Here is a 15229-nt window from a genome sequence, read left to right on the forward strand (position 1 = left end):
GATTAAATAAATCAGTTATTAGAAATGAGTTATTAAAACTATTATGTTTAGAAATGTGTTGAAAAATCTTCTCTCTGTTATACACAAATTGGTAAAAAATAAACAGGGGAGCTAATAATTCAAGGGGGGCTAATAATTCTGACTTCATCTGTACATACTGTATAATCATATTTTAATTAAATAAAAATCATAAAAATATTCATCTCTAAAGCATATACAATTATCCTAAAGTATACTGAAATAGTTGCTCTATAAAATTATATTAGATGATATTATTGTTTCTGGATGTTAAAATGTTAAAAATACACGTTAAAATACAAAATTATTAGAATTATTTTTTAAATAATGCCCAAGTTTAACAAAGAGAAAATTTTTAAAGAAAATAGTTTTAATAACTAATTTCTAATTGTTTATTTAATTTGTCTTGCCATACTAGTTATTTAGCAAATTAATAGTACTCAGGTTTAAGTGCAGTTTAAAGGATTGGCTATATAATTATGTTAATAAGGCAAGTTAATTAAGCAAATAACTGGAAATATAATTATTTTTTTTTCTTTTTTTATAAAATCTGCTTTTATTACCACCAAACTAGATGAAATAAGACTTTCTACAGAAAAAAAAATACTGTGAAAATGTCCTTTTTACTTGTAAAACATTCATTCATTCACCTTTAGTTTAGTCCCTTTATTAATCACCCATACACTCTCACATTGACACACATACACTAAGGCCAATTCAGTTTATTCAGTTCACATAAACCGCATGTCTTTGGACTGAGGGGGAAAACGGAGCACCTGGAGGAAGCCCACACCAACATGAGGAGAACATGCAAACCAGCCGGGACTTGAACAATCGACCTTCTTGCTGTGAGGTGAAAAAGTGCGAACCACTGAGCCACCATTTGCATACTTAAAAAAAAAAAAACATTCATTCATTTAACTTTCTTCTCATTAATTTAATTTTCTTAGTCCGTTCATTAATCTGGGGTCGCCACAGCAGAATGAATTGCCAACTTATCCAGCATATGTTTTACACAGCAGATGTCCATCCAGCAACCATCCAACACTGGGAAACACCCATACACTCTTGCATTCACAAATATACACTACGTCAAATTTAGTTTATGTAATTAACCTATAGTGCATGTTTTTGAACTCTGGGGGAAACCGGAGCACCCGGAGAAAGCCCAAAAACACGAGGAGAACATGCAAACTCCACACAGAAACGCTAACTGACCCAGCCTGGACTTGAACCGGCGACCTTCTTGCTGTGAGGTGACAGTGCTAAGTTGCAATAATGTTGATGTACAAATATTGTATTGAGCTTTAAAGTCACATGAAAACACATTTATATTAGAAAAACAATTGCGGGAAAAAATTATGAAAAAGCCCTCAATTAACCCTAACGTGCTGTTTCATGCACTCTGCGGTCTTTTTTAATCTTAATTTGGTCACAACTTTGTCCGTGTTTTAGGAAATGGAATGATTTTTCGTGACAAATCTAATTTTGACACATATTTTGGGTAGATGCTTTGATTTATTTATTTATTTATTTTAAACTCAATATACTCTGGGCAAATGTACTACCTTTTCTTAATGTTTGTGGCTGTTGCACCATTGACTTCCACCATAATGACATTTTTTTTTTACAATCAACAGTAAAAATGGCAAATTTTACCTCTTTAACCAACAAATGAAGAATGCATGCTTATATGGTATAATAATTGCATTATGGTGGAAGTCAATTGAGCAAAAACAGCTATTAACATAACAAAGGGTAGTCAATTTGATCAACACATAAGGGTTAATCTGACATAGACACTCGATTTACTTGAAGTGAAAGAATTTGGATCTATTCACAGTAATTGTTCAGTGACATTCGCCTACCATGTGACGTATGGCATCATACAGCAGCTGTCGACCCGATGGCTGGTCAAAGTCTCCCACTACCCAGAAAGTCACCGGACGGATGATGCCATCATCTGCAAGTCACAGAAGAGCAGACACATGGGCTAAAAGGAAATTACACCGCCGAGATGTGCGCTTTTCCTCATGCAATCGAAAAAAAGTTGAGTGAAAGTGATGGGAGGAACTGAAACGGACTCTCGCTTGTCTCGGGTGCTAGCAATCAAGAAAGCGAGAGGTTTCCCGAAGTGCCCAAGCGGCACGCAAAAGACAGACAGGCAATTTCAACTGAGATATAAACCTGTAAACGTTTGTAAAAGAAAGATATTACATGGGACCACAGGATAGAAAGAGATTCTCCTTCATCCATCACTCACTGACAGTTCTGACAGATGACAAATGCACAGCTGCGCGTAAATCAATAGCGAGCTTTAGAAAACTTCTTCACTACGTTAAAAGGAAAAAAGAACAAGAACAACAAGACACTAATCTGAAAACTTGGGAAAAAAAATAAAAATCACACTATGAAAGGAAGATTCTGGGGTGTTTACAACTGCTGTAAATTTATATTCAATTTGTATGTGCAATGTTAATGCTGTGACAAATATTCCTGTCAATGTCCCAATAAATATATCTGCATCTGAATCTGAAAGGTGCTTTCTTTCTTTTTTTGAATATGAACATTGTATTTTTTGAGCACTAACATACAATATTATCCAATCAATTACTAAGAGGTTATGAGTAAAAAAATGTTTAAATGGTTTGATAACATTTAATAAAATTATTGCAATTTCCTTTTTTTCTGTCCTCTGATATTGACAATGTCAGTTGACAGTGATCAGTAGCATGTGATCAGCCGAGGTCAGAAAAGGAGGAAGACGAGATCTCTTTACTTTTCCTTTAGCGTAATCCCTGCTTTTTAATAGTTTTCATTCATTCATTTTCTTTTCAACTTAGTCCTTTTATTAATCAGGGGTTGCCACAGTGGAATGAACTGACAACTTATCCAACTTATCCTTATGTTGTACGCAGAGGAAACACTTCCAGCTGCAACCCAACACTGGGAAACTTAATAGTTTTAATTAATTATAAAACATATTTTTTCAAATTTGTAATATCATCTAAACTTTCAGTTATTAAATTTGAAGTGCCCGACTGTAGCACTAAATAAATGACATAAGAATAGTTGATATGCAGAGGACAATAACAAATGTGCGTCTTGGCTTTATTTATAATGTACATAGAGCGCATGTAGTCATCACATGCAATTTTAATAGCGGAAGAAGTACACGGCCGCATGCATTTAAAAGGATTTCATAAGCTTGCATACTGTGAGCGGATTCCTCATACATGCACATTGTAGTACTACACAATATTATTATGTTATATCAAAGACTATAGAATACACAAGACATGTCACTCGTATTCTTTTGAATGGGGAAAAGTGGAACTGTCAGTAGCTGTATCTCATTTCAGAGGTTGCATCCTCTGAAAGATGCATTCGAAGTGCGCTTAAGGCGCGACGAAGGCAGTCTCATTTAAAAATAAATAAATAAATAAAAATTTTCAATAAAATAAAAAAATAATAATAAATAAATAAATAATAAAATGCAAGGCAAGTTTATTTATATAGCACATTTCATACACAGTGGCAATTCAAAGTGCTTTACATAAACAAGAATAAAAGAAACAAGTAAAAAAAAATAATAAAAAAAATAATAAAACTGATTAAAAAAATAAATAAAAATAAATAAAATAAAAATAAATAAAATAAAATAAAACTTAGAATAAAAGTCACAGCACATTCAGATAATATTTTTCCATTTAGGGGTCGGAATGCTAGTAAACTATAAAGTTGACTAGGTGGTTTACTGTAGCCTAAATGCAAAATGCACTGTCATATTTATGTGTTCAAAACTGTGGGACAAACAAACTAGAGATTTAAAATATTTATACAAATGGCCGGCTAGGCTTCCATTAGAAGTATATTCCTATAAAGGCATTTCTCGCTTGTGCGTGCAAACTATGAGAAAGGTAAATTGAACAGCATGCCGTAGATGTTGTGCGCAACCGTTACGTTTAAAATACCCCAGAATATTCCTTGAAGCAACAGTTAGGGTTATGTTAATGATGGTAATGGAGGCGTTTTCTAACAACATTTGCACTCCAGCACATTGTGTTTAGATGAGATCAATAGGAAATGGGATGTCAGTTCAGTGAGTATAACAGCTCAGTGCAATTACCAGAAGCATCCCTGGTTGACATCCCTGAAAACAGCAGTCGAAGAAAAAGAAAAAAAAGAAATGAAGAAACAGAAGGCAGACAGATAAATTTAGCGGTTACAGTGTCTAAAGCTAGGTGTACACTGCAATTCTTTTTTTTATAAGTTTTCCACAATTGTTGCCAGTCAGATTATATGGTAAAGCACAACAAAATCTTGGTTAAAAGCCAACATTAAATGTCTAACAAAAAAAGTCAGGATGTGTAGTACTAGGTAGGGTTGTCACGATATTGGAATTCGGTACCAATCATTACTGAAATTTTAAAAATGTTAATTTCCAGTTAACATGAGCGCTGTTGAGCACATTGTTTAACAGAGCTGATTTGCCATTGTGTTCATGTGCTCAACAGAAATGACTGTGATTGGCCGTGAAGGTCATAATTTCACTGAACTCACCGCTGTTTACTAACTGTAACCACAGGTACATGAACATTAGAGCATATCAAAGTCACATCGATCAGCTGGTTTGTCTTTAAGCTGACAAACAAGCGATTCACTGATGAATTGCGACTTTAAAACGCTCCAGTGTCCCTCTATCTGTGGTTACACTCAGTAAACAGCGGTGAACTGATGACCTTCATGGCTAATCACAGTCATTACTGTTGCAACAGCACACAAATGGCAGAAAACTGACATTTTTAAAATTTCAGTATCGATTGGTAGGTACATAGGTACTCAAAAATGACTCTGATGTTTGTTCAACCTACTTAACAACTTAAAATGAGCTGAACACCACAATTATTGAGTTGTTGTTTTTTTTTGTTTTTTTTTTGCGACATCTCATGTATAACTTAAGTTATAACCCTGTATAACTTAAGTTATACATAGTTATATTAACCCAGCATTTTTTACAGTGTATTTTTAGATTTTATGAAGTAAAATAATAAAATAATGATGGTTTTAAATACAAATACCACCCAATGTACACTGCTAAAAAAATCTAGCTGCCTTCATTTTTTTAGTTGAATCAAATTAAGTCAAACTTTGTATAACTTAGAGTTAGTTGAAACCTGATTGACTTGTTAAAATAAGTTAAAGCAACATTAAAATATTTATTGTCTAGACTTTGTCATTATATTTTTTATAGTGTAACAAACATGCTTTAAGTATGCCAATGATGCACAAGATGTAAATGCAAGCTTCATAGAGGTGCAAAAATAATTTTAAAAAGTAGTGCAATATGCGTTGTAACGAATGTGGTTGTTCAGACACCTAATAATTTAGCTTTTATTCAACAAATGCAACAGCAAACACAGCATTGGCTTTTCCCATCCAGAAAAGACTGGATGGTCAGTTGGAATCCGATCCAAAGGTATTTGACACAAAAAAAATGTGCTCAGAACTGGACACAGAGAGCTTCTATAAACTCGTGGGTTAAGACTGATGTTTTAAGGTAAACTTTTATTCTCTCCTTGTGTAATCAGGTGTTTTGCAACATTTCTCTTGCTCCTGTATTCATATGATGGTTTTAATACTTCTGCAATCAATGTTTAACTCTACCACAGCTAAACAAGCTCAAAGATAGTTCATGTTTGATGTCCCTGCAAAGCTAATTTGGTGTACTGAACGAATGTTTACATTTCATCTTAATATGTGTGCAACATATTAACATTTTAAGAAACTTGAACATTCCTGCATCAGTGTACACCAAAATTGCAAACGAACATGCTTTAACACCAAAAGTTAACTTCTCATTGGCCAACTTGGCCCTGGAGGGTGGGTATAAACCATCCTTGTAAAAGCTACTATCCTAAGGCCCCACCCCAGGCCAGAGAAGAACACCCAAGCTAGAAGAAGACTACAGGCCAGAAAAAGACTTGAACTAGAGGTCTAAATTAGGACCCGACCAGATTTATTGCGACTCATATCAATTTGGAATACATTTCCAAATAAAGCGCAGGAGTGGTCGGTAACTGGTGTAACTGGAGCGGGCGGTCTAACAATATCGCTCCCAACTCCTGAGCCAGCGAGCACACGTATGTATGTGTGTGAATGAGAGAGCATGATGCTGTGTTTAGCTTGTCTGTGTGCGTGTGTGTGTGTATGTGTGAGAATAAGAGAAAGTGCGATGCTGTCAAAGTGTGCGTGTCACTTGCTTGGTGCTTATGTGTGTTTATACAGACAGCTTGTTATAGGCTGTCGGGACTTTGTATAGCTGGGTGGTTTTCGTTTTTTTTTCTTCCCCTGCTCGTTAGCGGAAACAGGGCGCGGTGAGTAAAAAATGGGGCGGGGCGGGCAGCGGGACAACAAATGCTGAATACAAGCGGGAGCGGTCGGGTTCAGACTAAAACCTGGCGGGAGCAGGATTCAAAATTTTGTCACGTGCAGATCTCTAACTTGAACCCAACACAGAGAACCCTAGAGGACTCCAGGAAGCAGGCGGGGATGCAGACAAAATGGGTTAACCACACTAGCTCAGAAATTCCCATCTTCGATACCTTTCTTTCTTTCTTTCTTTCCCGTTGAGAGTCTAGTTTAGTGCGCCCCAAAACCAATAGTCAAACACGACTAGCCATTTTGCTACTTGAAAACTTGAAACGACCGACTCCACCCCACTCCAATCTTGATGAGGACAAAGACCTGATGACCAGCTAGCCACGTGCTCAACAGAGGGAGTTCTTCTCATCAAAAATGAAACACAAGTAGCACTTCCAGACTACCACTGAACTGGTGTAAAATAATGCAACCCCAAAGAGACAATAAAGGGGTTAAATAGATTATTTTTGATTTATTTTACTTTTTTTACTCTTCTCTACACTTGTATGAATGTGTGTTTGTGTTAGGTGTTAGTTTCTGTTAGTCAATAAAGTGTCATTTTGTATAAATAAAAGTGCCTTTGCATATTTATAAATTGAATGTTTTAAACTTCGATCTTGCTACCTTGCTTAAACATAAATGGGTTTTTATTTTGATGACAATAGCAGTAATTAAAGTCAACAGTCCATTTGAATAATCGCTGGACGATTCGTTCATCTGGATTTAAAGAGTCTATTCTTTTGAAGCCCCATTCAAATGAATATTCGATTCCCTTTGAGCTAATTCGCTACAGCGTGTTGGTTCAGCTCATTTAAAAAATAAGTTGTTTGAACAAATGGCAAACACAATATTATAATTTTGTGTACTAAACTAATACTGTGTGTTTGATTGTTGATTTATAAATGATGGTGATGGCTTAAAAGTAATTGTTTTGTTTTAGGATTTTTTTTTTTGCAAGATCTACAAAAATCTACTTGTTTTCATAAAATTTAACAATCTGTTTATTTTGAAAGTTGGAGAAAAATGTTAATTTGTGATTGTTATTTGTAAAAGTGCGAAAAAACAGTTAATAACTTAATAATAAGCAGGTAATAAGCCAGTAGTAAGAGAAAGAGAAAGAAAAAAAATGGTTCTGAAAGCAATGTCTTCCTCCATTTTTTGCGCAGAATTTCAAGCTTTGGAATTTATTAGGTCATAAAGCCACATTAATTCTCACTGCATCCAAATGATTTTCATATAAACTCACTTGTATCGTGTGTGGACATATGATTCAAAGAAACCCCATCAGAATTCACATTTTGTATGCCGAAGTTAAAGAAGCAAAACTGCAGTGTGCACCTGGCTTTTAATATAGATTGGACTAAAGTAAACAATGACAGACTTCATTAAAAACCCCCCAGAAAAAAAAAAAAAAAAACTCTCCACTGGTCATGTTGTATAGATGAGCAGCAGGATGGAGGAATACATTGAGACCAATAACAGCAAAATACCTTACCTTTCTTTGTCATGTAATTCATACTGTTGGCCACCGCTGCATTCTTGTCTTTGGCATCCAAAAACAGGAAACGTGCATATTCGTCAATAAAATGATTATCTGGAAAAGAAACAACTTGTTTTTATTTTTTTAGAGGTCAGGTGATGGCAAACACTTGAGGAGAAAATGAAAATAGGGTCATTCTTTGTTCTCGGTAAGAGGCACATTCGCATTCATAATTGAATCTGAGCGAAGTCATTTCGAACACAGCTATTTCTGAACATTGACTGCTATTTGAGTTCAGTATGAAATGGGCCTTTTGCTCAGCTTCCTGAAAGACTGCAAATATGCTATTCAAAAGCTATTAAAATTCAGTTTCGTATTTTCGTAAAAAAAATAAAGCAGTTTATGAATATCATTGCCGCAGTCTCATTTGTACGTCTTTGTAAATAAATGGGCTTTCAAGAACAAACAAGACATTTAGCACAGAATTCACAATGAGGCAGATATTCATTCCCAAGAGTCTACATACGTGTTGTATATCTCAAACTAGCTAGTTTACAGAAAGAAAGGCTGCTTACGATTCAACAGAAAAAGAGCCAGAGAGCGGCAAAATATTCAGGAGACATTTTGCTTAATGAATACAGTCAGAACTCAAAAACTCACTGGTGGCGGAAAGGTCCAGATAATTCCTGCTGGTGCTCAGAATTCTGGAATTGATTCGAGGGACCACGTTGGGCTGATTCATGATATAATCCACCACGTCATGATCACTGTTCAGCTCACCCTGAAAAAGAATGCACAAGAAGCATTTTGGATGACAAAAAAATAAGACCAAACTGAACTAATGAAAATAAACACACTGGTAGATGAATACATTCTAAAAACACTTGTGAGAGTTTTCATTCATTTTTTTTTCAAATATCCCAAATGCTATATTATTTTCAATCATTTATTCGTTCAGATAAGTCTAGCCAGTTGTCAGTAGGATTTAGCCTTTTTTGGCTGCAGTGAAATTTTATAATGTATTGCCACTCAAAAATGTTGACCAAAGAGGACACCCCTGGTGACAGACGTGTCATTCTCACCAGATAGACAGTGCGCTGAAAAAAGCTGGTGGTCTCCAAGATCTTGTGCATGACGACCGTTTCAAGTTCATCAGGGTCTAACTGCTCACGCTGTAAAGGCATACCATTATACAACACCACTGGCAGAGGGCCAACACCAGTCTGCTCATAATATGCCTTTCCCTCCTGTGGAGACAGAAAAGATATGACCTCAATAAAGCTGATAGTTACTCGGAGACATATAAACATTAACACATCCTCTATATTGTGTCTCTTTCAGGCTAAAACATGACCTGGGAGGAGGCACTGCTGAAATGTTCAAAGCTCAAACAATAGCTTGAAAAAAAAGAAAGAAAGAAAATAAAAACTCACTTTTCTGTTGTTTTCGTAAGCAGAGTCAGGGCCCAAGATGCTGCTGATCTCTACATATGGATATCTCTTCTCCAACACACCCACCACATGCTCCACCTTCAGTTTGTCTCCACTGGGAATCCTATTCATTATCTGGGGAGAAAAAAAAATAAAAACACAAATTTGAAAATTAAAACAAAAAATATTAAATTAAAATAAAATATTATATAAAAATATATAAATTCATATTAAATAAATCTTAAATATTATAAATAGAAATAAAATATTAAATAAATAAACCCTTATGCAGTTACTCTCTTTTTTGGGGCGAAAAACAAAGCAAAACAGAATAGATGCATTGATAATTCATCCTATCTATACTAATTGCATCCAATCAAGCAGTCTTTACAATGAGGACCCTTATTGCTCCAGTTCCACCAAATTCTGGATAGCAACAGCAAGTCATATAGATCAGCAGTCCTCAACCTTTTTATCACCGCGGACCGGTGAACGCTTGACAATTTTACCACAGAGCAGATTGCTAGGCGACCATCAATTGTCTTCTCAAAGGATGACAAGCTGTCACTCTGTTACAAGTTTTATTTATGGACAAAATTACAAAGCACTGCAGTGTTTGGCTGTTACGTGTTTGTATAAGACAATTAGTCTACCGAAACATGTATATTCTTTGCAAGCTGAACGGTCAGTTCTTGTTACGTGACTTGTGGTGCGCTCTTTGCGGCATTCATTCAACTGTGTCTGTCAGGAAACCACAAAAGCATCAAGTCGCTTGCGTGCACCTCCATTGGAAACAAAAACTTGAGTGGGTCCTTAACTAGGCCTTTTCCTCTTGGCAAAGAAACTTTCCGAAGACGTCTGTTTCATAATCGTTTTGCTGGTTTTAGGTGAAGCAAGAGAATAAGGTAATTTTTTTAAATTAAAGGATTTTTCAAAATAAAAGACCCTTCAGACTCAAATAATAAATAAAATAGAAATAATTAATGATTTATAGTGTGGCCCGGTACCAATTGATCCACAAATCATATAAATCTTTCCTTAATTAAGAGATCCAGTGCTGCTATTGAATTTGAAAACTTTACTAGATTTGTCTAATATGATATAATTACTTTAGAGTTGGCCAAACTTTTTTAGCTCAAATCAGACACAAAAGTACATCTAAAAAATATGTAATTAATTTAATGAATACTATAAACTACTTACTTGCCTTGCTGCATAACTGGATGAATCAGTATTTTTTAACAAATCACTTAAATGGATGATTAAATGTCTTATAAAAAGTTCACTTGTTTGTTACTGAATGAACGAGTATTTTTGAACAAATCACTTCAATGTTTTCTTACTGATATGACAGCATCGAAGGCCATTTGGCCGTCCACGTCATCAGCTATATAGTTGAAAGCTCGAAGAAGAGCCACACCAGGATCTTGCATCCCATCAACATCATCAGAATCGTTCACCACAAACACCACGCCAATCCTGCAGAGAGATAGAAACAGATACAGATTTTACAATCAACAATAACAATAACCTTCAGGACGGCCAAGACAGTGATTTTTTTTTATTATTATAAAGAAGTAGGTACAAGAAAAAAAATTGTCGAAGGGATGAGAATGACATCTGTAATTGACCACATTTGAACCAGCTTTCCTAAGGGAGAACCACAACTCCTACGTATATGTGATACCACTGTGCCACAGCTCTGACTTGAACACAACTGAAACATTAATCATGTTCTTGTAATAACATTCGGTCTATTTTCAGACTGACCTGAGTGGGATGTTGTTGCTGTAAAACATCTCTGCCACTCCGAGCAGCTCAGCCGTGTTCTCATGGGTCGGATCCAGAATCATCACCTGTCAAATACACGCACAAATGATTTGCAGAATTTAGATGTTTGTGGGGTTTATGGTGTGATTTCTAAATGGAACTGCATGTTAACACACCACCTGCAGTACTTACCAGATTATGGAAGTTCTTCCGGATCTGTCGAATGACTCCAGGAAAAGTGGGCCGCAGCAGTTCTTGCACATTAGAGGGCCAGGAAGCATATCTGCCGTCTGTCTCCAGGTTATTAATCCACTAATAAAAGAGAAAAATTGGAATTATTCTTTCATAATTATCATTATTATTATTTTCATCATCAACATCATTATTATTATAGCCTTTATTTTACCAGGAAAGAAAAAAATCTATTTTACAAAAGCATTCTGGCCAATACTAACAGTACATTTACCACTGGTACAGAAAATTTAATAGCTGAGAACTATCAGAAAACACAAATAAATAAAAGCATTGGCTCATAGTAGCTCACGTGAACAGCAGGGTTGCGGATGTCTACGGCATAGTCAGAGTCTGAAGGCTGAACGTTGAGTTTGAGGATGTCGTGGATGTATGGCGTTTCTATGAGCAGACTACGCAGACCCTCCATGACCCTTGCCTCATTCCTCAACACATCAAAAACACTGCAAAGAAACAAAAATCATACAAAGTTTAACCATGTCAGATCAAAATATGCATCAATATATACCTTAGTGTTGGGAGAAAAAAAATATCACAAATGATTGCATTTAAAATAAATGACAAATTGCATTTAGGTCCATAAATATTTGGACATCAACGCAATTCTTACATTTTTGGCTGTATACACCAACACAATGGATTTGAAATTAAACGAACAAGATGTGCTTTAATTGCAGATTGTCAGCTTTACTTTGAGGGTATTTATGCGGTGTAGGAATAACAACAAGCATGTGTCTCCTACTTGTTAAGGGTCCAAAAGTAATTGGACAATTGGCTTCTCAGCTGTTTCACGGCCATGTGTGTTATTCCCTCATTATCTCAATTACAACGAGCAGATTAAAAGTGCAGAGTTATTTCAAGTGTGCTATTTGCATTTGGAATCTGTCACTGTCAACTCTCTAGATTAGATCCAAATAGCCGTCACTAAAAGTCAAGCAAGCCATCATTAGGCTGAAAAAACAAAACAAACCCATCAGGTGTCTATGTGTTCCAGACTTTAGGCTGTAATTGCCTGCAAAGAATTTGTAACCAATACAAATCAACTTTGTTGATTTATAGAGCCAAAAATGTTAGAATAGTGTCAATTTCCAAATATTTATGAACCTAACTGTATATATGCACATTTAAACATCTGTTCCAAAATATTTTTGTATAGTTTTGTTTCTAAGTTTTTGCTGTGCATAATGTATAATAAATAAATAAATAAATAAATAAATAAATAATACACACACACACACACACATATATATTATGACAAAACAAATTTCTATTTCGGATCAGATTAATCAAAATAAAAACAATATTAAATTACAATTATTTATTGCATGACACACACAAATATACCATTCTAAAGTTTTGGGTATTTTTTTTAAGAAGCTTGTTTTACTGTGCAAAAATATTTTAAACTGACCAAAAGGCTGTTTTAAATAACTAATGCTTTGAAATTTTCTATTCATAAAAAAACCTAAATAAACTAGATCCAAAAAATATTAAGAATAATTGCTATCAACGTTGATATCCATAAATGATACTTGAACAACTGTTTAACCATTTTTAATATTTGTACTTTAACAAATAATCACAAGTTGCTAGTTATATAAAGTGACTTTTTTACATTTATTATTGCAAATATTTATATTGTTGCTACAAATACATTCATATAAAAGAGTAAAAATAAAAATATAATTTAAAAATTACTGTACATGTATTGTGATGATATATTATTTTTAAAATTGCAATAAAAAATCATTATAAATCAATATAATAATCAAATATAATATAACAATCTAATATAATGTAATATAATAAAAAACAAAACAATATAATATAAAATATAATAATCAAATATAATTTAATATAATAACCAAATGAAACAAAATAATTATAATAATTTAATCATAAAAATCAGATTATAATATAATATTTAAATATAATGTAAAATAAAAATTTACATTACAATATAATAATCAAAATATAATATAATATAATATAATGTAATGTAATGTAATGTAATGTAATGTAATGTAATATAAATTTTAAATGTAATCCATTGTTCACCTGAAAATATCCTGCACATCCAAGTCAATATGGAGTCCATTGATGAACAGAGCTGAGTCTCCAGGCTGGAGCCCTAAAGTCCCCTTAAAATACTAGAAGAGACATGAGAATGTGAGACATTAGGTACGACACACTCATTACCAGCTTTAAAGTAACTTCCCCGAGCCCTTTGGCTTACTAATCCCCGGATAAAACATATGTTTCTGTCACTTCATAGAGCAGAACAGAAGTTGAAAGAGATGCTCAATATGATCTATAATTCAAACACCCTTTTGAGCCTCGGGCCATTTCCACTCTATATATTCATGCTTTTATCCGTGGCCCTCATGTTTGTTATTCGCTAAAGGCACATGTATTAGAGCGAGGGAGCTCGTTAGGGAACCTTAAAGAGCCTCTATTCGTCATGTTTCCCAGTGTGCAATTACAGTGAGGAATGAGGAGCAGGTCCGTTACCCGTCCTCATTACGAACAGCAAGAAACAGCTTTAATCACAGAAAGGAAATGACCGAAGTCACGTTTAAACCGAATTTGATGCAATTACTTCATTCATTTCCTTTTCAGTGACAAAACAATAGTGTTTACGCGCATTACGATATAAAAGAACGAGAAGAAAACAAGCAGCGGAGTGTAGAAGATTGAAGATCCTTTCTACCACTTTCATATACTTTGCAACTGATGTCCTTTCATTTCAGACATGAAAAAGGAGAAGACTTTTCTTGGTGAATTATGAGGCTAAAACAAAGACTTGACTGGGCTTCTTTTTTTGAGTCCACTATCTCAGCGGAGCAGACAAAAAAAAAAACTGTAGTGAATGAGAATACCTGCTGACGCCACAATTTTAGGAAAAAAGACGATAAAAAAGGACAATAGTGGCCCTCACCTTTTGATTCTCCTCAATCTCCTTACGGATCTCCGAATTAACCACCGTTTTTGTTATGGACCTGAGAGAGGAGAGAGAAATGTGAGCGGTGAAACTGAGAATGATTCATTAGTTCATCACAGTGATGCATTATATTCCAACCTTGAATGCCCGGCTACTATCATCTGCATAAAAATGTCTGCACTGACTTTTTTTTAATCAGTGCTGTTTAACTAGATGGCGATGAGATTGCTTTCATCGACGTCATGCGCGTCTGCATTCAGACATAAGGCTTTAAAAAATAAATGAGTATAAAAATACAGGATGAGTAAGAGCTGCGGTTAATTGCTATAGGTGATGTATGAGCGCAAATTATACTTCATGATGTCAAGGATCACTTCAACAAAATTGCATTTTAGTGTGAGCCACACATTTAAAATATATTTGCTAACTATTGAAAAAAAAAAAAAAAGAAATTTTAGCTCCACTGTCTGGACCAAATAAAACATTTTATTTTGCAATAGAACTGCTGACAAGTCATTTTCCGCCTTTAAGTGTTAACTAAACCTAGGAATGCTAAAACATCCACTAAGGATAAACTTTCTGATGACTTGGAAACGAAAATGCAAAACTACAAGTGCAAATAGGAATAAAACAATAAACAGGAGGAAAAAAAGTGAAGTGAAATATCACACCACATCTTATACTAAACATGATATTTCATTCCTGGTTATAAAGTTATAAAATCTCAGCCGATCAGAACAAATTAAAGGGTTGAAAATTAAAATTGTGTTTTTATTTACTCATATCATGTCACATCGAATTTCATTTGGGGAAAAAAATTAGAACCTTTTTAATCAAAACTAAGAGATTTCAGTCTTTCCATTGAAAGTTTATTCACCTAGACTTATGATAGCCTAACATAACTCTTTATTTTTA

At 34.5% G+C, this 15229-nt stretch overlaps 1 protein-coding gene across 6 annotated transcripts in view; it reads right to left on the reverse strand.

Moving 5' to 3' along the window:
• uggt1 (UDP-glucose glycoprotein glucosyltransferase 1) overlaps positions 1-15229 on the reverse strand; it is a 60144-nt gene that overhangs the window by 37767 nt on the left and 7148 nt on the right. For 3 of the 6 annotated variants that reach the window (XM_087239427.1, XM_087239428.1, XM_087239429.1), the window contains exons 11-22: positions 14312-14372; positions 13432-13523; positions 11666-11816; positions 11314-11433; positions 11122-11207; positions 10695-10830; positions 9355-9486; positions 9004-9168; positions 8582-8702; positions 7937-8035; positions 4148-4171; positions 1887-1981 (exon numbers count right to left, since the gene is read on the reverse strand). In XM_087239427.1, the coding sequence (XP_087095553.1) occupies positions 1887-1981; positions 4148-4171; positions 7937-8035; positions 8582-8702; positions 9004-9168; positions 9355-9486; positions 10695-10830; positions 11122-11207; positions 11314-11433; positions 11666-11816; positions 13432-13523; positions 14312-14372 (1282 nt within the window). 6 annotated transcript variants of the gene reach the window in all.

This window comes from Danio rerio, chromosome 2 (assembly GCF_052040795.2).
Source record: "Danio rerio strain M-AB ecotype USA chromosome 2, GRCz13ab, whole genome shotgun sequence".
Lineage (NCBI taxonomy): Eukaryota > Metazoa > Chordata > Actinopteri > Cypriniformes > Danionidae > Danio > Danio rerio.